The sequence below is a fragment of the Pelmatolapia mariae genome, linkage group LG13 (genome assembly GCF_036321145.2).
Source record: "Pelmatolapia mariae isolate MD_Pm_ZW linkage group LG13, Pm_UMD_F_2, whole genome shotgun sequence".
Classification (NCBI taxonomy): Eukaryota; Metazoa; Chordata; class Actinopteri; order Cichliformes; family Cichlidae; genus Pelmatolapia; species Pelmatolapia mariae.
The window spans coordinates 13417509-13445007 of NC_086238.1; the positions used below are offsets into that span (position 1 = coordinate 13417509).

Below are 27499 nucleotides of genomic sequence, written 5' to 3' on the forward strand. Positions count from 1 at the left end.
AAAGTTGCTTTAGATTTGTTGGTTGAACATCCTTTATAAAAAAATTTCCTGTTCTACCACATCCCAAAAGTGCAGACGCAGCAGAACAGCTTCTGCAGCAAAAACCACATCCAGTGTGGTGGTCTTAATGGTTATGCAAGTTACTGTTGCCTTCCTATCAGCCTGATATCAGCCATCCCAGTAGATGTGAAATACTCAGACCAGTCTGTCTGCCACTAAAAACCATGACACATTCAAAGTCACCTAAAGTCAAAGTCACTTCGTCATTATGATGCTCGATTTCAACTTCAGCAGGTTGTCTTGACAATATCAACATGCTTAAACATGTCATGTGATTGGCTGATTAGATGCTTGTGTTTATGAGCAGTTAAACAGGTGGACCTAACAAAGTGTCTGATGATGGTATTGATCAAAAGCCTTTTGGAAATTTACAGTGTAAATGGCCTAACTTTGTTTAATCTTGCAGGGATTTTGAAGAAACAGCATAAAAATAGGCCTATCTATATATGAAAGGTGAAATAACTACATTTCTAGCCTGTAACAACCAAAAAGTAACCAACACATTTTGTCATCATTATTATTTTGCAAGGACATGAGCATGTTGGTAAAGCTACCTTCTTTCTAAGAGAGTTTGAGGAAAACACTTTTTAGGAGATGAAACATGTTGCACTTATCCTGTTGAGTTGTTGGAAAGTTTTCAAGAGGTAACATTAACCCAAAGTGAAGCAAGTCCTCATCATGTAAAACTCACATTTGTGTATCCTGTGCCTATCAGTCACACACTCACACTGTCAGGCTCTTAAAGCGATACAATCATTTTCTCTGACAGCATTTTTCCACTGTCTTTTTGAGCTCATCATCCATGACAGCTGTAATTCTTGGCTGTTCTCCTTGCTAAATTTCTACAGGAGACATTATTTTCTCCATGGCAGGAACACATTGAGGAAGCATTCACAAAGTCCTGCAAGCCAGCCCGAGCTAACAAATAACCATTCCTACTGACTGACTCTGCTGAGAAGTCTGGTATAAACAAACTTCAAAACATTGCAATTTTGAATTCCGGCTAACCAGAAACACTGTGGCTAGGAGGTAGTCGTCAAAAACAATACTTGATGTTAAGAATCTTCAATTGTTTCATTATTAAACATAGCACAACTGCCAATCCTAATTTTTAAAAAAATATCGCCATACATTATTTTATTTCTGCCAACAAAGCGTACCGAAACCTTTTTCACTGAGCTGTTTTTATCACGCACATGAAAGACCAGCGTCACTGAACTGGTGTTTTCAGGGTAGTTAAATGCAATGAACATGACCGCTGCAGATTACTTGAAGTCAATAGTAAATCAATATTTTAGTCAATATTTAGGCCAATCGAGCATCAAATCTGTCCACAACTCATGTTAGCGCTCAGCAAATGCAAGATTTATTGCTGCTTGAGTGACAGCGCACAGCTGTTTCAGGAAATCTGTTAGCCTTTAAGAAGAATTAACCTACATTTAAAATGTGGCTCCTTTTAAAAGATTTACATCTTCAGCGGGAAGCATTAGATGGGGGTGTTAAAAAAGTACTGAGAGACTGATTAACACATTACCGTTTTAGTCTTAATTAATGAATTTAGTAAGACCAATAGAGAGATACAGATGTCATGGTAAAATCTCTATTGTATTTCATTATACTTTATTTAGAGTCAAAATAATGATAATGATAAAAAAAACAGATCTCACAGGAAATTTAAATGCTGAATGCCATTTTCCTTTCATATTGAGTTGTGTGCAACTTGCTTCCATTTACCTATTATCATTATTTGTTACTTCTAAATATGTCAAGGTTATACTTATTTTAAACATGTGTACTAGTGCAAAAAAAAAACCAATATAAAAATTAAAGTTAACAAAAAAAAATCTTCACAGAGTTGTTTTGAACGCACTCGTCCTCCAAAATTCAAAGATGCAAATGCAATAAAGTCTGTAATGAGCGAGCTTTCTTTGGAAATATTCTTCTGAGACCACAACTGTGCTCAGAATGGTAACTATGTTTGCTTCTTATGTTGAAGTGGAATAATTGTTTCTTGGACCTTGAGTTATTTTATAGATACTTTGAAACAAGCGTAGCTGGAGGTCTGATTAAGGTAAAATTAGTTTCACTTTCTTTGTGAAGAACACTTGCAGGAAGTGAACTTATGAGGAGGACTGAGTGCTACCAAAGCACAGCCACCACAGAATCAGCAAAGCACCATCTCTACTTCAACCAATTAGCACAAATTCTCCTCTGAGCATAAATATAATGTGCTCTATTCATGTTATCCTTGTAGACCATCAGCTCGTTTTCTTTTACTTCCCTGAGAAGATCACACAATCACACTCCATGACGAATACACTAAAGCAGCTGCAATCAATAAGTTTCCATTAACAATAAATCAGAAATGCTTTTATTAGAAACGTGTTCGTCAGAGTTAGAGGCTCACAGAGACTCATTTTCTAACTCAGCAGTTACCTTCAGGATTTCAGTATCTTTCATCTAATTCAGCTTTAGTTTTATAGCTCAAAGTTTTAGGTTTTGGGGTCATTTTCATCCTTGTTAGAGCTCTCATCAACTGTACTTTACCGGTTTGATATATGGACTTAAAGAAGTAGCTTGACATGTTGGATAATAAGCTTAAAGGGCTGAGAAAAAAAATCTTTGTCCCCTAACTGATTTTTTATTTTTTTCCTGTCATGCTATCTGCCCCACTTACTTGTTTGAGATCATTGTGCAAATTTTAAATTAGACAAAGACAGAAAGATAAAATCCTGTGTTATGGTTACAAAAGCAGTATAAAAGCTGTCATTTTATAAAGAAAATAATTTGCCGTATTACTTTCCAAAGGCCTTGAAATCCAATTTTGCTCATGTGACAAACAAGGCCTAGCTATAAGCTCAAAAAGACAAAATAGGACCTCTCTGGGCAGAGTAAACATCAGTTCCTAATGCTCGCAGCCTAACCACAGACTCCCTCAGGTGCTGCCAACTGCTCACTCAAAAGGTTCAGCGCACGCACAGAGAGAGGCATACTGGGATGCCATCAGCATCAGCACCCCAGCAGGACACTCACAGTCAGGGAGAAGAGTGTCCAGGGACAAGACACTTATTTAAAAAACTATCTAATCATCATGATGCCTTTTGACTTATTATCTAACTGTATGAAATCAGGTCTACGCATTTTCCTCTAATTAAACAATAAATGGGTATAAACAGAGGATCCCAGAGAGGCTTTCAGAAGTAACTATGGAGATGGGTTCAGGGTGCTGTAAAACACAGTGTGGGCGAACAGTTCAACAATTTAAGAATATTGTTTGTGTGCACAATTAATGTGGCCATTTAATTATGCAAGGTGCATAATATCATTAAATAAATTACGGAATCTAAAGAAGTCTCTGTATGCAAAGCTGGAAGCCAATGACACAATTGTGTGGTAGAAGTCTCTGTATAATATCGGCAAGCAACAGCTGAAATATAAACAGAATGTTTTTCTTATGCTGTTATCAATAAAGCAAAGTATTAAAATGACTTGCAAATCCATGCATTCTGTATATATTTACACTTTACACTGTCTTCTAACCTTTTTGAAAATAGGATTATATGCGTGTATATGTCTTGAAAATAAACTGCATTGACACTCGGTCTAATAACATCTGCCCGTGTGACCTGCAGCCGAGATTTATAAACGACACAGATATCAACCATCGCAGGGCTGGCACTGAAGATAAAAAGGACACAGTTTTCAGGTGCTGATTGCCTGGCTGGTTAATGTGTATGTATCACACAGCAGCCACGAGCCATTATCCTCTTGGGTTTAATATTGATATTTCTACTTGCCTAAATGAACAGGAGCCACATTAAAAGCAGGCAGTGGTAAAAATCACCCCAGCTGAACTTCTGATAAAAGTCCTTATTCATCTTATTATGTTGCAGTAGTGCAATTCAGGGCAACTACCACATAGACCAGAGCTCTCTGAACTCCTGGTGACCTCTGCATGCTGTGTGGTTCAAGAGGATACTGCAATAACGCATATTCATCACACAGATAATTGCAAGGCCCAGTCTCTCGCACATGACAAGCCAATGCCACCAGCTCTTAATTGGTATTCTTGGAGCTATTCATATTCCAATATTCATGGTGTCCTTTTTCATTTCCTGTTGAATAAATGCATCTGTTAATTGATAGTGTCATAACACAATGAAGAAGGCATTTAGAGCAACTACTTTCTAGATTACCTAAGGTGAAAGAGCATCATGTGTAGTTAATGCATATTTAAAAAGACAGGCAAAATGGCTGGTAAGTGGGGGCTGATAGCAGTCTGATGAGCTGCAGTAGATAAAGATAAAGGAAGAGCAGATCTTTGCATATTTGCCTCAGTATGCAGGACTAACTTTGGCGTAGCGATTGCCTTTAGTGGACAAGAGAAAATTGACATGAAAAAGTGAAAATTAACTGGCCATGGCTACCTTACTCTTTTAGGGAGATTTTAATTTGAAGCTGTAAACAACACCCATGTGTCATCTTTCCAGCCTCCTTTCAAGATGACAGAAGATCACACATCCAGCAGATGTTATGCTGTATTTCATTTGCGACACATTCTGATGACCTGATGAATTCAAATCCAATATCTCTTTTCTTTTCTCTCTCATTTGACTTCATCATTTCCCAGGAGAAATAACTCCCTTCATCCACTAAATGTATGTTTACCTGCTGGTTGATACCTCTTGTCATGATATTTGACAGACAATGAAAAATAAGATTTTAGAGCCTTTTAGCTGAAAACAGCTGACTGCACTGATGACACCAATAAAGTCAGATTTAAAGTCTTGGCTCGTAAAACCCAAAACAATAAGCTCAAAGATAGGCTAAATAGTACACCTGAGACAAATGGATCCATTTCCCTTAGAAGAAATCACAGCTCTAAACAAACCAACACACACTCACTGGCCAATTTGTGCGGTGCACCTGTTCAACTGGCTGTCAATGCAAAATATGCAAATATCTAATCAAACAATCACATGGCAGGAACTCAAGCAGCAGCACTTCCTGTTATTTGCTGTCCTGTGTTTTACATTGACTTCTCAGAGCAAGAACATGTTATTTCAGGAGATTTGAGACCTGAGGCAGAATACTCATAAGTTCAAATTTTGAAATTCTTAATAAAACAAATGTTACAGACTCTGGGATGATGTAGAGATGTAGACATTTACCACACAGGAAGAGCATAACAAGAGCTGCATCACAAGAACTGTGGGTCCAGTGTTTTTATTGAAGCTTTAGAGGAAGTAAAAGTCTGGACATCATGGCCTCATCCATAAGTCATAGACTTGGTTGACTGATCCTTGGCTTGCTCTTTTCACATATTATACTGTGCTGGAGAAAGACACCCAAGAGTATGTGTACAAAAACATTGCTTGGACAAAACAACCCACCTATAATGTGGATGTAATGTGAATATGTTGCTAATTTAAAAGAAAAGTGATTTAAGGGATCTAATTATGAAGTAAACATTCACTGAGAAGCACTTCATTAGGCAAACCTGTTCAAATGCTCATTAACACAAATCATCCAATTCCGTGGGAGAAACTCAGAGCATTTAGACACGTTGACACGGTCAAGACGAGCTGCTGCAGTTCAAACCGGCATCAGAATAGCAAAGAAAGGTGATTTAAGTGACTTTGAACCTGGCATGGTTGTTGGTGCCAGCCAGGCAAGCCTGAGTATTTTAGAAAGTCCTAATCTACTGGGATTTGCCCACACGGCCATCTCTAAGGTTTACAGAGAATGGATGATCTGAAAAAAAGAAAACATTCAGTGAGTGGGAGTTCTCAGGGGGGAAATGCCTTGTTGATGCCAGAGATCAGAGGAATACGGTCAGACTGTTTTGAGCTGACAGGAAGGCAACAGTAACTCAAAAATCCTCCCACTAATTATGGCCAATGCATGCAGAAGAGCATCTCTGAAAGCACATCAAACCTTGAAGCAGATGGGCTACAACAGCAGAAAACCACACAGGATGCCACTCGTCTCAGCTAAGAAGAGGAAACTGAAGCTATTTCACACTGCATCATCAAAATTTGATAGTCGCAAATTGGATAAACCTTCCCTGTTCAGTTGAGTCTTGAATTTCTGTTGTGACATTTAGATGGTAGGGTCAAAATGCGGGGTATATAACATAAAAACATGTTAATCAGATCCATCCTGCTTTGAATTAATGATTCAGGCTGCTGCTGCTGGTGGTTTAATGACGTAAGGGTTTTTTTCTTGACATACCTGGGCCCCAGGTAAACATCTTTTAAATGTTACAGCCTACCTGAGTATTATTGCTGACCATGCCCATCAATTTGTGACCACAGTGTACTCATCTTCTGATTGCTGCTTCAAGCAGGATAATCTGCCATGTCGCAAAGCTCAAACTGCTTTCTTGGACATGACAATGGGTTCACTGTACCCAAATGGCCTCCACAGTCAACAGATTTTGATTCAATAGAGATTCTTAGGGAAGCAGAATAGCAGATTGGCATCATGGATGTGCTGCCAACAAATCTGCAGCAACTGTGTGATGCTATCATAAAGATATGGACCAAAACCTCCGAGGAATGTTCCCAGCACCTTTTTGAATCCATGACATGGGAAAGCTGAATGAAAGCAATATAATAAAGCCAGCAGTTTCTTTTTCACCTGAACCCCCTTTCTTTGTGTTGTTCATAGTGCAATCAGTGTTTTGGTACAAGCTTTCTGAGAAGGCCATCATCCATTAAAAGAAGAAGAAAAAAATCAGCTTGCTAAGCTACAGCCTTTGTATGTTTGTTTATGGTTAAATTGAAATTATTTTGTTTACTGCAGAAAGACAGCATTATGAAGTGTTCTTGACCCGCCTGCTCCAGACGTCATTACAGACATTTGAATGATTCATAACGCGCATCATTGTGGCTACAAAACAAGAAAGAGCAGAAATTGCTAATTTAGATCAAAACTAGACAAAAATGTCTGTCGTGTGATGACAGTTTATCATAGAAATTGCCAAATATTTTTCTCACTTAATAAAACAAAAAATCAAGTTACAATTTTTTTTGGTTTGTTTGTTTGTTGTTTTTGCACTGATACCACGGCACAAGCCAATTTTCCATAGAGCACAGCTGCCCTCCAGTACGCCCACACTGGAATTAGTCCAATGCTGATATGATGAGCCTGACAACTGATGAGTTTTGCATTAAGAATTGGTTAGTGCATAGCCATATTTACATAAATACCAACATTGGTTTCAATTACATTATTTTATGTGATACATTCAAGTTATGCATTTAATGACATTCTAATTTATATACTGATTTATTTATTTTCTTTTTTTCTTGGTTTTTGATTCTGGCAATTTCAGTCTTCTATACAAATCTGGTGCAGTTCACGTCAAGTAACTGAGTCCAATGTATTATTACTCCATAAAGAAGGACAGTTGGATTTCCTATATTCTTTGTGCCTTTCAGGTTTAAAGATAATTAAGTAAACTTTAATAGGGTAAAAAGTGACCCGTTACCTGATACAAGTTCCTCCATTACGACAAGGAAAGTGCTGGCAGACAGGAGGGTCGCAGTTCTTGATATTTCTCCCTCTAACTGCCTCACCCATCAGGTAAATCTCCTTTGAGTTGACCTGAAGTTCTCTGATACAACCAATGAATCTCTTCTCTGCTTTTTCACTCTTGTCATGCATGTCCCACTGAGATGAAACATCCCCAAGAAATATGGGTCCAAAGGTCCCCTGTAAAATAAATAAATAAATAAATAAATAATTAACACACATAAGTGATCAGCAGTATATATTATTAAATCACACTGGTTCCTATAAGACATGTCCCTTCAGGTACTTCAGGAAAAAACCCCAGTTTGTTAAAATGTATGTTTGTGTGTGTGTGTGTGTGTGTGTGTGTGTGTGTGTGTGTGTGCGCGTGTTTGTGTGTGGACAGGTATTAACATCTTCATGGGGACCAAAAATTGGAAGTTTACTATGCTCGTGGGGTCCAACACCCCTCATGGAGACAAAATCCCAGCCCCCACGAGTTTGAAGGCATTTTTCAGACTCAAAATGTGGTTTTAGTGTCGGGTTATAATTGGGTACGGTTAGAATTAAGCATTCATTTTTGATGGTTAGGGTAAGCGGCTAGGGAAAGCATTATGTCAATTAGATGTCCCCACAAAGATATGAAAACACAGTGTGTGTGTGTGTGAAATTATTACTGCTATTACATTATTAGGACCTTAATGTATCCTGAGATGAAGAAGAAGGATAACAGACTCAGCTACTGTTACCCTCTGGTGTAATGTGGTATTAGTATCACCTAGACTGTAACTTATATTCTTGTTATTAAGGTACACTATCTGTTACATTATTACACTAGACCCCATGTTTTTTTGTTTTTTTAAATGTTGTGCCTTTTTTTAACTGTTATGTTAAAACTTATCCTCCAGTTGTGAAGTTAATGGGTAAGTAAAGGGAATGGATGGCGTGTGGAAAAAACAGTGGGTGCAAGGGAAGTGAGAATTCTGGGCATTTAATGTATTCCATGTTTAATGTGAGACTAACCATCAAAATTAATGCGTTCTTAAGTTTAGAGAAATATGAGCACCAAGTAATGTTTTCTTTTTCAGTTCTTTGGATGTCACATATCTGGAGATAATGATCATTAAAAAAAACAAAAAAACACTGGTAGGTTCCTTTGATGTGCAGTAATTGGGTAACATTTGGCTAATATAGATAAATTGTGTGAACCTGTAACTTATTCTTTTGTAACAGTCAACTTAACAACTGCAGCTGTGTCTGCAAAAATGCTACAAACGAGTACATCACATAAGCATAAAAGTGCCTATATTTTATTCCATCGTACTGTATAAATTTCCTTCCTTTACATTTTGTTATTTCTCTTCAACCTACAGAAGATTTCAAGTTCTGTCCTAGGCAATGAGCACAAAAAGATTTTAACTGTTCCTGTGGTTTACTCTAAGGTCTTATGGGTAATAAAACAAAACAAACTATAATAAAAGAGAAATGTGTTGACATGAACATTTCTGAGTCACTTGTACCATATCGTGTAAAAATTATGGACACTGGATGTTAACTACGAGATTAAAAAAGCTCATTTGCCACTTTACATATGTTTTGTTATGGTATAGTGATAAAATGCAACCTTGTCATGTAATATACTGTATGTTAACAGTATGAAGATCTCAAAGTACACTGAATATTACTGTTTCCAGTTTCGTCTCTGCCATTACAAAATCACATCAGTCATGTCAGAATTTATACATCCTTGGCACTTGTCATAACTGCGTGCTGGCATCAGAGGAAGTGTTGGACAGCTGAAGTGGAGGTGTTCAGTGAAGGGACACTTAAGTGTTAGACCACATTATCATTTAGGATGTCGGCTCAATACAAGCTTTAAATGACATAACCGCTGCAGATTTAAAAGCCTATAAAGAGACATGCATGACAGGGTTCCTGTGAATGTATGTGCAATGAAGTCACACTTTTAAGGACCTTGAATCTTTAAAAAAGCTTAGGATTCAAATAAAACAAGCAGCGGGTGATGGATACTTTTAAAACATGCTAAACTGTACTTGTATGTTGTTCACTGTAGCTGTGTGATGATGATGGGCCGATGATAATGTATGACTTTATGGTGCCTTAAAGCATGTTTATCATGTTTATGAGAAGAGTCCATTTGAAAAGCCCCACTAATGTAAAATTCATGACTTTGTAAGAGGACTCACAGCACTGCTTTCACACGAGCAGTGTGCTCATTTTCGAATTTTATTTGAAGGCAGCGCTAGGCAGTGTGGAATCTGTTTCATATTCTTCTTATGCACATGTAAGGCCAGTTTAGATGAGTAAAACTTGGCCACAATAAAAACAGACAAAAACCTTGGGGCGAGGTTAACTATGCCTTTGGGCTAGTGCAAACCATCTTTGGGCAAGGAAAAAAAACATACTGTGTGGATTTACTCAAGATGCATAGTGAAAAGTTTAAAAGGCAAGACCGTGTTTTATTTGTGGATAGCCTTATTGAATATATATTTGAAGGTGTTTCCCTTTCGGACCACAGCATTTGGCAAGGAGATTATTTTAAATGCTTTAGTAATTGCACCATTATCTAATAAAGAAACAATATTTCTGTCTTTTAACACTTTGCATGGTTTCACTAGTTGCTGCTATAACAAGAAAAGAGAGGGTGTGTCAAAAGGGCTACATGTGTTTTTTTTTTGATTGGCAGTAGGGGGACATTATCACAGCTTATAGATTGCTACAGATACATTATTATTATATATATATATATATATATTAAAAGAAAAACACACTGGAAAAAAAATCAAGGAAGACCTAAAACCTCCAAACAGAATTCACACCGAGCCCACTGCTTCCAAACCTTCATTTCATTTTCTCCCTCTCGTTCTTTTTAAGGGGTCAAACAAGATCTGACTCTTACTTTTACAAATGTCATAGGGCCTCATGGCATCCCTCGCACCAACAAATATTTCATGACACACATGAAATCTTCAGATTGAATTTTCAAGTTATTTCTTCTTTTTTCCCCTCCACAATTCAGGACCATGGAGAGCGCGCGCACACACACACACACGCGCACACACGCACACCGATCCTACTACCTATGGTACTACAAATGACCCTTTATTGAGAAGGTTGTTTGTAGTATTTATCAGAAGTTGTACACAAACACCTTAAAACATATGCGTATATTATGTCTGTCAGATTAAAAGTAATTGTATTTGTGCTGACGGCAGGTTACTCATGCATGTCTGTGACCCTATGCTAATTTGTACTGCCCTTGGTAAATTGTTTTGATCATTACTGGAATCAACTAAGTGCTTTTGTTTTCAGAAATTTGGCAATTGTTCGTTTGACTCGCTGGCTTAAATTGCTACTCCAATCTGCACTTTTTCTGATTGCGGCTTAAAGCCAATTTGCTCTGCTTAGTAAATATGGGATAGAGTGTGAATAAGTAGAGGTAATATTTCAAAGCCAGAAAATAGATATGTTCATTTAACTCTTCAAAAAAATTTGATTGTTTCCTTTGTCTGATGAAGAAAATACTGGCCTTCAGTCTAAATTGTCACAGAGGTTTCACTACAACTTCTGCGAGCCTAACTGTGATTAAGTATATGGAAGTATGCGCAGTTATCATTGCCCTTAGGTCTACGTGGTGCTGTCTAGTTTAACATGAATCAAAAATGTCAAGAAAATGTAAATATAAATACATATAACAAAATGTCAAAAACAAGAAGACAGACAAAACCAACAGCTATAAAAAATATAACCAGAATAAAGCTTTCTATACACGGAATACAAAACTATAACCAGTACAGAATGTAAACATGAAAAGTGCAACAAGCCAGACTGAGGTAACTTACTTGTAACTTACTTTTCCTATACTAACTGATGTTGCTTATTAAGCACTTTAATGTACTGCAATAACACCTACATTTCACCACATTATTTTAAGATTGCCATATTATTAGTATTTATATATCTACATGTATACCTTCATTCCCTTTATCTATGAGTAATTATACCCCTACAGCACCGGCTACTGGACATTGAATGCAATCTGGTCTCATACACCAGTAGAGCAGCAAGCCTGCTGTGAACCCTGACACAGCAGCTCTATAGTTGGGTGTATCCTGTCTTTGTACTAATTAAAAAGAAACTAATCCAAAATAAAAACTACAGCCTGCCACTTTGCCACAGCCCTGAGTAACTAGATAACAGTGTTTACTGAGAAATCAAGATACTTCTAATTTGACATATACTAACAGTGAAATAGATGGCAATATTGCTTCACCAACATCTGCTAAGCTGTCTGATTAGCCTCGGCAGTCTAGACTGGAAAGTGACAGCAGCTATCTCTCTCTGAAGTCTACAGCTGGCTTTAGTTTTGAGCCCACTCACTTCTTCTCTTGGCTGACAGTGTCAGATAAAGCCAACACAAATACAACACAGAAATAACTAAAGCACATATTTGTTTCCAAGAGATTTTTTAAGATCTTCATTTGATACAAGACACTACAAGTAGCTTTTTACTGGTATTGTTTATCCACAAATATACACAGCATGTAAGTGTAAGTAGTATTTTTTTATTTTTAGAAACGCACTCATTCACTTCATCTTTAAACCTGACAATACAAGAAAAAGTTTAGCACTGTGATGTCTAATTGTAGCAAAGATAGTGCTCGTGTAATGAATGAGGAACAAAGAAACATGTTGGCATCTCAAATTAGAAGACCATAAATCACACTGAGGAGTGGGAGGCATGTTGGGCCAGTGGGAAGGTTGAGACTCTCTCTGCATATTTGAATGTGAAAGCAAAATTATTAATTAATAACAAATATAGGTGTTGTTAATCAAATTAATGAGCCAGAAAAAAAAGACCAGCCTGTGATTAACAATAGAACAAGCTTGATGTGGCTTACACGTTTGCCAATTGTGATTATCTATAGATAATACTGATAAAAGATGCACTTTTTTCTAAATGGAAGCCTGTTTTGTATTCATAAAGCAATGGGCTTTGGCAGCACACAACAACATACAGTCAATCTACTGATGGCCCTGCTGTCACGAGTTCTATAAGTTGTTCATTTGAATGTGGCGAGTCTGTTGGCACTGTGGGGGTGCCAAATGTATAGGGTTGTGGGAAAAAATGCAGGGATGTCAGGGAAAAGAAAATTGCCAGTAAACATCATCTGTCTATATGACATAAATGCCAGGGCATATTTCCTGTGTTGCTCTTTAACATTAATGCTGCATTTATACCGTTTTACTTCATAATTGTCACAATGACATTTAGCAGATTTCAGAAATTTTAGATAACAATGCAGCCTTTATATAAGCAAATACTTTGACAAACAACCCTACTACAAAAACTAAAAGCCACTGATGGCTTTGTGGCATTCATTATTAGAGCAGCATTTAAATACTGGAATGGCTCTCGATGGAAATACATGCATATTTCTTTAATTATTATTATTTACTCAAGAATATCGGGATACACAGGCGATGATATTACTGCTGTACCAACATTTCAATGTTTTTAAGGCAAACTGTGTTGTAAAAGGAATAAGATAACTGAGAGATAATTATGTGTTTGAAATGAGATGGTTGTACAGAGATGATGGTTGTACAAAGGGTGGATTTGAGTGCAGAGAGGTCAGGATACCTGTGACATAGGGTGTGAGACGTACTCCTCGAGATGCTGAGCCGTGCCATTATCTGCAGCTATTTCAATCATACACGGCCCTCCTTGTTTGCCAACAGGCAGATTGTATCTGTTAAAAGAGAAGACACAGAAACCAGGGGTAAGTTAGGAAGCCCTCTCCCTGCTATGTCTGATACTCACAATAACGCCAGCAAAGTGTGGAAAAGGCTCTGATGGAGAAACAAACAGAGCAGACAGCAGTGAAGCTCCTAATGTGACCATGGAGAATATTCCATAAACTTTCTAGATATACATTACACATCTTTTTATAAGACACTTTATGCACTGGCACACTGGGTCTGAAGTAATGGTCCGTTTGTATCACAAGCTCTCACCCTAAACCCAGGAGAGACAAGAAAAAACAGGCAATGTTTTCCCCAGTTTTGGATTTAAATAAGAAGGCCAGAAACAGGTTTTGGCTCAGTGCTGCAGTGCTTTTTATTTTCTGTAAGTAGCTGTGTTTCTCAGCCAAATTGAAATGGACACAATAATGCAACAGTGCCTATGGAGTGCCTAAAGAAAACCCACAGAGTGAGATCACCAATCATAACCAGGTACATGATCTGTGACATAAATACCAGTTTTAATAACAATTTCTATTATTTTCTACCACTACTACTACTGATAACAATGATAACAATAGGCCAAGAAACATGATTATGGGTATGAGTGCTCATTATGTCATTCAGGATTAATTAATGATAAAAACAAGGGCACAAACTAGATATACATTACAAACTTAATGAGAAGGAAGATAATTTTATCATTTGACCCTCAGCGTCTCTCTGGGGAAATATACAATTGTAGTAGTCATTAATGTTGCAGCCGTAATGTTAAGTAGATGGTCTACTTGTGTCATATTCCAGCTCTGGCAAAGTCAAGTGATCCCCTCTCCCCAATTCATCACCGGCCTTATGCTGGCAGTACACAATAGAAGCCACTTTAAAAGGCTCAACATTATGCAAAAGGTTGTACGCTCTCCGCCACACACGTAAACACGGCAATGCGTGATGCACTTTGTGTACTGTGGGTTTCTTTGCCACCAGCCCGTAAACACGCCACACAACTACGATTTCTGCGTAACTTATTTGGCCATTCTTTTTGATTGTACCAATGATGACTGATGAGGAACAACCCTCAAACGTCTGCTTTAATAGCCAGATGGAAACAATCAGAGCAATCGCCCTCCTGCTAATTTGAAACAGCCTTCCAGGACACCTCCCTGCGGCAATCATACTCAACTTCAGGTAGGACTAATTACAGGTGTGGAAATCATAAGAGCCGTTTTGTACACGCTCGCTGATAAATTAAGGCACATTTACGTTGGCAAATGTGAAAGGCAACCTAATGTCCACAAAAGACATCCATTAACATCCTGGTGGTGCTCAGTGTGTTCCAGTGAGCTCACTCTCTTACATTGGGATATTGCCCCGCTGTTCCTTGGATCCTAATGAAAGGGATAGAGTTGTGCGATATATCAATCCTTATCTTTGTGCAACAAAAATGGACCATTTTGCGAGGTATGAAACATCACAATATCATTACAACCTCTATTGCTGAGGGCGCTTGATGAATATTTTGGTGCTTACCACAGTAGCTTTTATTCGGGCTACTAATGCTACAAAAACTGTCCCTGGGAGATATGGAAAGCATGCGCACAAAGCAAACGGGATGATGTTACTTGATGAGTTCTTATGAGCACATTTAATATTCCAGCAAGCTAATTTACAATGGTCTTGCTTTAAGGAAAACCTGACTATTTATATATTTTTAAAAAATGAGTACAACTACTTTATGTGGTGTAGATAGCTAGAAATATGGCCTACAGCTCCACATTATAATCGCCACACACATACACACAGAAGCCCAAAACCAAACAAACAAACATATGAATGAATAAGAAGGAAAAGAAGCAGTGGTTTTCTCTAATGTAGGGAAGAAACTGTGATTTCTTATTGGGCCCCTTGTGCACCATTCATTTCTGGGTCTCACAGGACCCACGCAGCAAAGTTCCAGTTTGAGGTAAACAAACAGAGACGGATAAATATTTCTCCAAAGACAGACCACACCACAATATGGCTGTGATCATTTTCCTAACTCAATCATCATTTATGCATTTGTTCATCTGGCTAATGTTCTAATCATGAGTGATTTGTCATCTCTAACATCCTCATTTAGACTGCGTCTGGTGTGTGACTAATTAAGGGCAACTGCATTACAGCAACTTTCCGGAGGATCACCACTGAAATATTACCTGGAATGTTAAGGGACCTTGCAAATATTTTCAGGACTGCACCTTTACACAGAGGTATTTGTTAAACCTGAAGGTGGGTGTTTGTCTCTACAATCCAATAAGAACATTCCCTCTTCACAGTCCCCTGCAGACAACTAATAATAAAGGAGGATAATCATTAAAATATTACTTTTGCATTAAACATCTGAAAGTATTGGCAACAGATGGCAGTAAAACATCATGCACTGCACGGTGCCCTTGCAACAGTTTTTAGTGTCTGGGGAAAAAAAGGCACAAAAAAGGCTTGTTATTCTAGCCATATTTCTGATTCTTACAAAGAGCAAATCATAATGTGTAACATGTAAGTTGTGAATTTATCATTTGTGAGTCATTTGATTGATTTAAGTGTCTGTTAGTTCTGCAAATGGAGACTACGCTCAGTAGAGTTTATTATCAGTGAGCTGTAGCTGGCTCACACACACAAAGAAGACAAGTACCAACTGTTACTTTGATATTCTTATTAGCACAACAGGTTGCGGCGCTGCATCAGATGTAACTGAAAATAACCTTCCATATGGTTACAAATCATGAAATGTCATATCACGCCACTGCACCTATTGCACAAGATATCCAAAGGGGTCTGTTTGTTGTTGTTGGGTTTTTTTTTTTCCATAAGTGCAACATACTCTGTATCAGATCATAAACTACACCTACACTGACTGTAATGGCTGGCTCTGGTGCAGTGACTTTCACACACGCAGCACTGCAGCATTTGCTGCATAATTTGTGCTGTGACTGGCAAGCCTCAATTAATTTGGGTAGCCTGTGTTCTATCATTATATCTCCAGCAATACAATTAGACAGCACACAGCAACACTCGTGTTATTGTGAAGCTTCACAAAAGAAACTCCAAGTGAGCAGGCAGGGCTGCTGCTGAATCTTTCATGGGAGGACTTGTCAATACAACTCTGAATAGTGTGTAATTGATATACATACCTTGCTGTGAAAAAAAAAGGACGTGGTTTCAAAAACAAAAATGGCCCTTATTAAATCAGATACTTTTGAAACAAGCGCACATATGGCATGGCATTTCCCCAAATACATTTTTCTCTATTACTCTCCAAAGGATTAATACCCAGCAGGGAAGTGTTCACTTGTAGTGTAGCTGTTTGGTAATTGCTTTTACAAACTGCAAAGGGGTTATGTACCCATTAATAGGATAGACACAAATCATAAGATAGATCTAACCACATCGTATAACAAAATGCACCATTGATTGACTCGCACTAAAATGCCCTCTTAGTTCTATATTAGCAAACATTATGCTGAGTGAAGTAAATCAGTGTTTCGAAGCTGAAGAGGACTCGAACTCAGAAAGCGGAGTTTCCAATGTTTCTGTGACAATAATTCAAAGAAGTCAGATTCTCTGACTCCCTGAGATGCCCTGAAATGAGTTACTTTTTTGAAATCCTTTCCAATGTTTCTTCTCACAGCATAAGTCTGTTTTCTTCCTGGTACAGCGGCTGTTGCTAGGAGACATTTCACACCCACATGTTCATTTTTTTCTACAAAACTATTCGATGATCACTGAACAGGTCATTAAATATAAGTTTAACGATTAAATGATTAAATAACTGTTAGAGTTCAATATGCGATGCAAATGATAGCATGCTCAATGAATTAAAAACTGAACAAGAAACTAAATTCGCCATTTTTTAATTATTTTATTATTGTGAAAAGCAACAGTTAGAGAATCATAATAATTTAATCAGCAACTAATAATTAATGCTCTTCCTGTTATTTGCTGTCCTGTGTTTTGTGGTCAGAGCAAGCACATACTATTTCAGGAGATTTCAGACCGGAGGCAAAATACTCATGACTTCAGATTTTGCCACACAGGAAGGGCATAGCAAGAGCTGCATTAGAAGAATCGTGGGATCCAGTGTTTTGTTTTGGTTTTTTGGAGCTGTAGAGGAAGTAAAAGTCTGGACATCATGGCCTCATCCATTAGTCATAGACTTGGTTGACTGATCCTTGGCTCATTCTGTTCGCATATCATACTGTGCTGGAGGAAAGACACTCAAGAGTATGTGTACAAAAACATTGCTTGGACAAAACAACCCACCTGTAATGCTGATGTAATGTGAATTCGGTGCTAATTTAAAAGAAAAGTGATTTAAGGGATCTAATTATGAAATACACATTGACTGAGAAGCACTTCATTAGGCAAACCTGTTCAATTGCTCATTAACACAAATCATCCAATTCCGTGGGAGAAACTCAGAGCATTTAAACACGTAGACACCGTCAAGACGAGCCACTGCAGTTCAAACCGAGCATCAGAATCGTGAAGAACGGTGGTTTAAGTGACTTTGAATGTGGTATGGTTGTTGGTGCCAGACGAGCTGGTCTGAGTATTTCAGAAACAGCTGATCTACTGGGATTTTTTTTTTTCACACGGCCATTTCTAGGATTTACAGAGAATGTTCTGAAAGAGAGAAAATATCCAGTGAGTGGGAGTTCTCAGGGTGAAAATGCCTTGTTGTTGCTAGAAGTCAGACTGCACTGAGCTGACAGGATGGTAACAGTAACCAGAATAGCCACTCGTTACAACCAGGATATGCAGAAGAGCATCTGTGCAGGCAGATCAATTTGAACCTGAAGTAGCAGCCGAAGACCACACCGGGTGCCCGGTAACTAAGAACAGAAACTGAGGCTACAGTTCACACAGAGTTACCAAACCTGGAAAAGAGAAAATTGGAAAAATGTTGCCTGGTCTGATGAGCCTCAACTTCTGCTGCAGCATTCAGATGACTGGTCTGAATTTGGTATGAAAACCATGAAAACGTGGATCCATCCTGCCTTGTTTCTGCGGCTCAGGCTGCTGATTGTGGTGTAATGTGTGGGCGATATTTTGTGGGGCACACTTTAGGCGCCTTAGTACCATCGTTTAAATGCTATAGCCTACTTGAGTATTATTACCAACCATGCCAATCCCATTATGGCCACAGAGTGCACGCCTTCTGATTGCTGCTTTCAGCAGGACATGGTGCCATGTCAAAAAGCCCACATCATCTCAAACTGGTTTCTTGAACAAGAAAAAGGGTTCACTTTGCTCAAATGGCCTCCACAATCACAAGATCTCAATCCAACAGAGCACCTTTGTGATGTGGTGGAGCAAAAGATTTGCATCTGCAGCATCTGTGTGATGCTCTCATGCCAAGACCAAAAGTCTTGAGGATTGTTTCCAGCCACTTGCTGAATCTATGCCATGAAGAATTAGGACACGAATTAGGACAGTTTTAAAGGGAAAAGGAGGGTCCAACCCAGTATTGTCAAGGTGTACCTAATAAAGTGTAAATACAGATGTACATTTCTTTTGAAATCAAAGCAATTCAAGACAGAATTAAAACAACCTGCAACACTACCCTATGGCATCACCAAAGAAGACTAAAGGCAAGTTTTTTTGAGAACCTTTACTTTCTGTGATCAAGCAGAGCGCTGACATTTTCATCCTTTCAAACAAAGGTTCTAAGAAAAGACGTGATGACGAAGTATTCATACACTGCTTCTACAGAAACTGAAAATTTGGTGCATTTTCAACAGTAAAAAACATCAACATGAACATCAAAACCCAGAAGGTGCTAGACACAGGATCGTCAGTCAGACAAAAAAGAATATTTTTCAGTAAGCCTGAATCATACTTGAGACACTACTCCCATTCCTTTGACTGAAGAGAAAAAAGCACCAACAAAAGCAGCATAAATTTAAATAATCATGTCTGCCAGGGACTCAGAGTTCACCTCTGACAAGGGAAGAAATGTGATGCTGCAGAATGCTGTGTGTCATCCTTGTTGATCTTTGACTGAGTGTAAATGGAAATTACTCCACCAGTGAATGGCAAGTAGTACGGGATTCGGCTAAAAGCATACACACCTCACAAATGACCAGGGGAGCGTTTGGAGTCTGCCACTCTCAAATTTAATCGCAGCAGTATTGCCCTAAACATCCCCAAAGGAAAACTTCCCAACATCAAAAACCAAGCCAGCAACAAACATGTCCTCCCCAAATGAAAAATGACACAGCATCCCCCCTGCACACTCCCCTTTGTGAATTTATATGGCAGCAAGGGGCATTTCAGCAGTGGCTTTTTGTCTTGCCAGCATTTGTCTGCTCTGGAGTGCTACAGCCCATTTGTGCTATAAGTGAAATAATACAATTAAACATTTCTGGAGAGGGAAAATATAATACAAAGTTGCTGCCTTGTGGAAATGTTTTGCATGCTTCACAGCTGTTATCAATCTGCCTTTGCATTACACACGGTTTTGTGAAAACACAATGCACCGTAACACCATTACATTTAGAAAATCTGCATAGCTATTGATAGTGTGTCTGAATAAATATAAGTTATTATAATCCATTTTCCCGAAACAAAACTCAGTGTTTCTACACAGTCAAAGTGTTCATAATTCAATGAAAGCTCACTGGAGAGAAAGGTATGGACTTTATATTTCATGTATGTGGCAGCCAATTTAAACAGTCCTGAATGTTTCAGTGAAATGAATCACATTTTCCTTTTGAAGACCAACAAAAGGAAAATGTGATTCATTCAATTATGTTTACTGTCAGGACTGGCTTCTAAATTCTTGATTAAATATTCATAATGTCTTTTATCCCTTTGTTGAGGATGATTAGCAAGACGAAGTGGCGCACAACTGCTAAACAGTGTTCCTTCATAGCTAAGAGGATTTCAAATAGGGCGAGGTAAAGAAACATTAACACTCTTTATCATGGTTTTAAGTTGGATTTTTGCTTAATTATATGTGATCATAATGTAGGGAAAACAATTTAAGTAAAAAAAAACAAGCATTTTTGCATCTGCGATGTCGTACCCTGTGCAGCAGTTACGTCACCAGAACTAAAGCTTATGAAAAATGAGTGCCAATGTTTTCATAGTATAGTACTGAAGCTTGGACAGGCAATGTGGAATAGGCTTTGTGGCAACGCTGCTGTGTGGCGCAACAGACAGACATTTATGGGTATAACATGAGAAAGTCAAAGTGGTGTAACTGTATTTGTATAAAAACAGGAAAATGTTTTCCCTTTCTGATGTTAGGTGCAGTGGCACCACACAACCCGAGATGACAGCAAGATAGAAAAAAAAAGAGCATTTGAGAGTCATGCAAGAGGGAAAGATTGGAATAAAAAAATATGGAGATGAGTCTGTGTTACAGTGCCTTCAGGCAATTTGAATTTTTTCACCGGTCATTGGAGCCTGGATTACAGTATTTACAGTTAAATACAACCACAGCACTGCACTGCATACATGCTGACAACAGCAAGGCATCTGTATTCAGTGTTGCCAACTATCACCCAAGGAAAGTAGGTACTCGGTGCTCAAACATGACTTGATGATGTCATGGGCTCATTTGCATATGAATAAAATTGCTGAACCGATCAAGAGTAAATAGAAGCAGAGCTCAGCAGCAGGCACTCTCTCATTTCTCCTGCTGGCTTACTCTGCCCCACAGTGATGAAGCCTCTAAGCCTTTGTGTGCAGTACAGAGACACAAGATCAGCAGTGCAGGGGGAAGGATGGCTGATCGGAACTATTTGAAAGGAACAAGCAATAAGTCAAAATATATATGAATCAGGTCTGGTAACGAGTCTCTTGCCAAATGTTTGAAAGTGAGATGTTTTCCCATGATAAATCTAAAGAGTAGCTATATTTGTTGTTTATGCCTTTTCATAAGTAGTATTACCAAAGGACATTAAAAAAACGAGCTAAATTTAGTTACTAGTAAGGTGGATATTTTGCTATTGTTTTTATGCAATTTGTGTATGCTAGTAGAGTTTTTTTTTTAACAACACTGTTGATAGGTAAAAAATAATGCATATAAGATGTAAACAATTTACATATTACTATTCATTATTTTAGTTCACAAATTTAAAGTTACAGTATGTAAAAATTTCACCGCTAGATGTCAGTACATTGCAGTCATTTGAGTTGTGTTTTTTTCGTACCCCTCCAAATTCAAGTTCATAATGCTACGTACAGTGGTTGCCATAGGATAAACACATTTTAGCCAACAAACAGAGATCAAAAACATTCATTTAAACAAGATTTAGATTGTTTCTACTATTGACTGTTCCAGATCCCGATTTGCTCCTGAGCTTTTCCCAATCTGTGGAAGGCCACCAACCTACTGTTTACCTCAGCTGTCAATGCTGACTGAGAAGTGTCCACCTTCTTTTACGCTAGAAAAGTCTGTAACATTTTGTGAAAGGAGTCCGATATGGGTGGATGTAACTTTGTTGGATTCTGTTGCTTGAAAGACTGTAACCAGCTTTTTATTGGAGGGAAAGTGCGATTTTAAGGACAACTGAGCCTAACATTAGCGGGCATAATGTTAGCTTACAACTAGTTGTTGTTTACTCAGCTCTTGTCAGCTGTACAGACAATGAATGTTGACAATAAATTATTGCGACAATATCTGGAATACACAAGCATGCTGAACACATTTTGATCGTCTTGAGTTTGAAGCAGGTGGCTTCCACAAACCCACAACAGTATTTTTAATAGATTTATAATGCTTTTATGAGAATGCATCAGTTTGTTGGAAGCTGAAATTACACACTATTATATGCATATTTATGAGTACAGTTCTCTTTTTTTCTAATAAATAACTTCAAAAAATGACTGACTGTACCTTCAATTGTTCTAGGCCTGCTTGACACATGTTACAAAAAACTTTCTTCCCTGGCAGTTAAATTCTAGGTGAATGACAGCAAAGTAGAAGCACCATATCGTTACCTGATGGTGACTGACGTCCATCTGTTGTTATTGATGTTGTGATTTACAGCTGCATGCAAAATATGACTGCCACCACAACCGAGTTTAGCAACAGGGCTTCCATCTTGAAGGAAAACATGAAGGAACTGATCCCCAAAGTTCTGCTCCTGAGCTGCAAAGGTAAGAAAATCACAATTAGTAAATAGCCTCTTTTTGCATATTACTGTATTGTATCAGTACAATATTCGTTACATGACTTCAAACTTATCAAAGATACTGAATGTATAAAATGAGGCCCCTTTGTGTGTGACTTTAAAATCTGAAAAATAGAAGATGATCTGATTTGAACATGTTCAGTTGAGTAACTACGGTAGCTGGACAGGGCAGAGATTAAAGATCATTTTGAACTCTGCTGTGTGATGCATTTTAATGTGTTAAAAATAAAGATGCAATACAAATACAAAAACAGAGGTAATATGCATACTATACGAGGACCACTACCTGACACCTGAGGGAAGATTCCTATCTGCCAACAAATGCCATTACACAGTCAAAACACATGCCTCCTTTAAGCTTACAAAGACCTATAGTTCACATTGCTGTGAGTTCTACAATAAATACACAAACTGGTTAATCTTTCCCTCAAAAAACAGCTAAGAATAAACTGACTTGGACCTGATAACATCTAAAATGTCTAAGGCTTAAAGGGCATTGCAAGCACTTGCACTGTTTGTTTGTTAGAGGATTAAATTAGGATGGACCAAATGGCATAAAAATCATTCAGTCTTAGCCAAGTTAAAAGCAACAAGAAAATATGAAAGAAATAGATAGAAATTTACTCAAAGGTCATGGAGAGCTCAATTGAAAAAGTATAGCGAATAATAATCAATTCTTGCTGAGAGATCGAAACTTTCCACTGGATACTCCCACCTACAAGGGGAAATTGTTAAAAAGAGAAGAAAAGGGAGAGACTGATTCGAGATAAATCTTCTCTGCCCACTGCTGCAGACACCGTGTTAGTAAAGACCTGCAAGGAAGTAAGTACAGGGCTCCTTGTCCCTTATACCACTGGTGGAAACTGAAACGGAAACTTTCACTGTCTGACAGACCTCCTTAAATCAAACTGCTCCTTTCACAGTCTGAGCTATATGAAGCTATCTGAGACTTGGCATCGAACATAAAGTGCTGTTCACTTATGAGTAATGATTCATATTATAACATACCAAGACTGCATCAATATGAGCTGATCCTCCCTGTGTGTGTGCCACACAGGAACCACACTGTTCAGAGCTACTAGGATAACAGTAAAAGGATTTTTTATTACCATTATGCAATGGTATGGCTAGCAGAGAGCAGTGAGTTTTCTGCTTCAAAAGATAAAGATCCACTCATGTGCACATAAACACACAAGTTTTCAGTAGGTTTATTGCATCCCATAAGGGAGGTAAGAGGTAGCAAGCAAGAGGGTATCCTCAGGATATAAGTATCTTCCCCATGGATCACTCTAGTAGGTCTCATTCTGCCTGCCTACCAGGAGAATGATTACCAGGTACTTTTATCACAGCTTGGGCTCTCAGGATCCAAAACATTTTTTTAACTTAAGCAGAACAATCTTGCGACTGGAGGACTGATGGTAAATCTACATTTTGCTCCTGCTGGAAAAGCCTCTGGGAAATGGCAGCTGGTGCGGCTTTTCCCCAACCTTTATGGTCTTGATTGCAAAACAATATGACCTCTACAGTATGTCACTTCACTCCAGCACATTATATCTCAATGGGAGATTTTGAGTGTCTTGCAAGTGAGACAGTGCATTGTGGGAGCGACAGCCAGCAGCAGCATGAAATTCTCCCCCACACACACACTACCAAGGTCGTCGACTGTCTAAGAACACAGGAGCAAAGGGGGAGCAACATAAAATGCAGCAGGGAGACAGAGACCAAACTTGCCCACTGTCAGGGAAGACATTCTTGCAAGTCAGAGGACTGAACAGCAATAGTGCCCAGTTAGAGGGACCTAAAATATTTCTGTGTTTCCAACAGGGCTTATAGGGCACATTTCAGCTGAATTACAGAGGGCGACAGGGGACCACACACCCAGAGGGAACTACTGAGTAGACTCAACACAATCAGGGTTGGCCTATTTCATTTCACAATGACAATGGTAACTGCGTCAAAACTCTTTGCTGGGCTAGGACCAGGACAGAGGTGTGTGGGCAGACACATTCCTGTGGCATCTCCCTTGAAGTAATGAAATGAGTGGAGGATTTGGACACTGGAGAAAAATTGAACAAAAGCAGAGCTTGTTGTTTTAAATGTATATGGCAACTCATGTGAAAGCTCAGAACAATTCCTCCAGGGCAAGAAGGGCATCAAGAAAATCCCCATCTCTTCGTCCAGGAGGCAATGCTAAGCTTAATATGCTACACTCAGATAAATGTATTCTTTAAGCTGACCATTCTTTGTCTTAGAACACAACAGGGATGCATTTAACAGTGCCATACTACAAAGCCACTGTTGCAGAATGACACACAGGAATAAATATCTCACTCCTATAATTTTCTGATCTTTGTTCTGCAGAAGGGTAGGACTCTTAGCCCATGAAAAAAATAGCAGTAGGGACACTGTAGGTAGCAAGGCATCATTTATAGTAGAATTAGAGGCTTTTAAATGGCTTCATTTGTCTGGAGCATTTAATCAGTTTGCATCCTGCTTGAAGAGATAAAATTACCCTCATTCACTTGTTCAGTAATCTTCCTTTCTTGGTCATCTGCTCTTCAGTATGATCATGCTGCCAGCACATGATTTCATCCAGAGACACAATATTCATTGTCACAGCCTTCCTAAAATGTCCTGTGGGTCGTGGCGTGGATCCTCCGTGGATCCGGCTCATGCTGTGGATGCTTTATAGCATCAGAATCTGGGAAGTTTGGAGACTGGGTCAGTGACTCAGACTCTGTGCTGTGTTCTGTGAGCCATTCATTCAATTTTCACTGCGTGGTGGGTCACACTGTTCTGCTGCTGTCAGAGACTGTTGATGCTATTAGGGCGTTGAGCTTGTGCAGAAATAATGTTTTTGGTGGGCAGAATGTGACAAATTAACATCCAGTCAAATGTCAGAATCCACAGTTCGGCAGTAGAACACTGCAATGTAACATGTAATCAGATTTTTCAGTTCACCTCTCAGTGATTTAATAAATCTCAGTGGCATTTAAGATGTAAAAATTTGTGTCCAACTTGCTTTTTGTTGTCATTCAACTCATAAAAGTCAACCTTCTTTTGATACTGTTCTCAATAAAGGTGTTAATTCTGGGTCATGTCTGCAACAGTACCAAACTACTTTGTTATAAAATACATCTTATGCAAGAGACTTCATGTCAAGGGCAGAAAAACACATATTCTGGTGTTCATCTCTATTTGGCTATTTCCATATATCTATCTAAAAAGGCTCAGCTGATTCCAGTATATTAAAAGTGCTCTGTTTCACAAATTATTACAAGGTTGGCAAGCGTCTGAGAAGCTGATAAATCTGTGTCCAGTCTGAATCCTTCCAAGAGCCTTTGTTTAGTCAAAAATGTATTGTTTGCTTAAATGCAAGCACCTGTTTCATTTTAGAGCAACACGGACTCTTTACATGTGAAGACAAAATGCAGTTGTTAAATGCAGTTATGTTTTGAATATAATCTTTAGTCAGCAGCATGAAATGAGGGCATTTCTATTAATTCGAGATACACGGTACTTGACTTTCCTCTCACAAACAATTGCTTTTGACACTTTTTGCTCGTGGTAAAGTCACAAGGCATTATTTAAAAAAAAAAGCTTGTGCTGAGAGGAAAAGCTTGAAAGTAGAAAGGAAATATGACTCAAACATTATGGTATGGTGCAAAAATATTCGGACACCCAGGGCCTGTTAATAGCAGTGCATATATTTGCTGTGAAAAACTTACATGAGGTGAGAAACAAGGGATGCTGCAATTTTTTTTTAAATCATCTTCAGAAGGGTTTAAAAAACAATTATAATTTTAAAGCAAGCAGTGGGCGGTGCTGGTTGGAACAGAGCAGCAGCCAATGAGTCACTTTAAATACTGAAGGAGAATGAAATGTTTAAGTCTGAATTTAACCTGCTGCTGTCATAAACATGCTGCATTCTGCCAAAGAAATGTAAAACTAACTAACCAGTAAAATATTCTTTAACTGACATGATATAAAAACCTCAACCTAGTATGTTTTCTGTAAACATGGTGCAAAAAAACGAACAAAGGGCAAAAATTACATTAAAAGGGCAACATGGAATGACCATTTATTTTATTTATATAACACCAAATCACAACAGTTGCCTCAATGAGCTTTATATTGTGAGTTTAAGACCCTACAATAATACAGATAACACCACAAGAATCAGATGACTGTGAGCAAGCACTTTGGTGACTGTGGGAAGGAAAAACTCCCTTTTAATAGAAGGAAACCAGACTCAGGGAGGGGGAGTCATCTGTCATCTACCAGTTGAGAGTGAGTGGAAGAAGACAGTACAAAAGACATGCTGTGTTACCCACTAAGATATTGTGTATTGAAATACTGAATAATATCCTTTTTTTATTTTTTCAAAAACACAGTGGGCTGTCAAATGTTTATGAATGGACTAACAAAGGAAGCCTTACACTTCTTACTTCCTACTGCAAAAATAAGCCTCTCTCATCTCCTCAAATCAATTTCCGCTTAGCTCTATAACTCATTCGCTGCCAGATATTATTTTCTCTAGATGTCAATGTTGCAGCATCTTTTATTTTGCTATTTTTCTTCTGTAAGGATATTGTTTCCTACAGTCCCCATGGCCCTGTTACTCTGTGCTGAACTTAACAGAGCGTTCGTCCTTCTGCCAGTCGCTGTCACCTGTTTTCTCTCTCGCTCTCTCCCTCCCCCTCTCTCTTGCTCACCCCACCTCCTCTATTTTTTCTTCTCCAGCTGACAATTGAAGTCCAGGGGGAGACTCGCGATTTTGCTTCAGGGAGAGGTGTAAAGAAAAGGGGGAGCGGAGAATAAGGAGCAGGTCTGGCGCGGAGAGTCTTCGCATCTCAATGCACGTCTTTTGGTTTTCTTCTGATTAACTTTGTCTGTTTGATCTCTCGAGTTTTCTTTTCAGTTCCTATTCACTGATGTGAAAAAGATGGGTGCTATATGCCAGGAAGTATTTCTAG

General features: G+C 38.4%; 1 protein-coding gene across 1 annotated transcript in view; it reads right to left on the reverse strand.

Annotated features, from left to right (window-relative positions):
* Positions 1-27499, reverse strand: part of eys (eyes shut homolog) — a 159382-nt gene that overhangs the window by 21680 nt on the left and 110203 nt on the right. Inside the window, exons 41-43 of the mRNA XM_063491468.1 lie at positions 22330-22480; positions 13244-13352; positions 7556-7779 (exon numbers count right to left, since the gene is read on the reverse strand). Coding sequence (XP_063347538.1) covers positions 7556-7779; positions 13244-13352; positions 22330-22480 — 484 coding nt within the window. The remainder of the gene's footprint in view (positions 1-7555; positions 7780-13243; positions 13353-22329; positions 22481-27499) is intronic.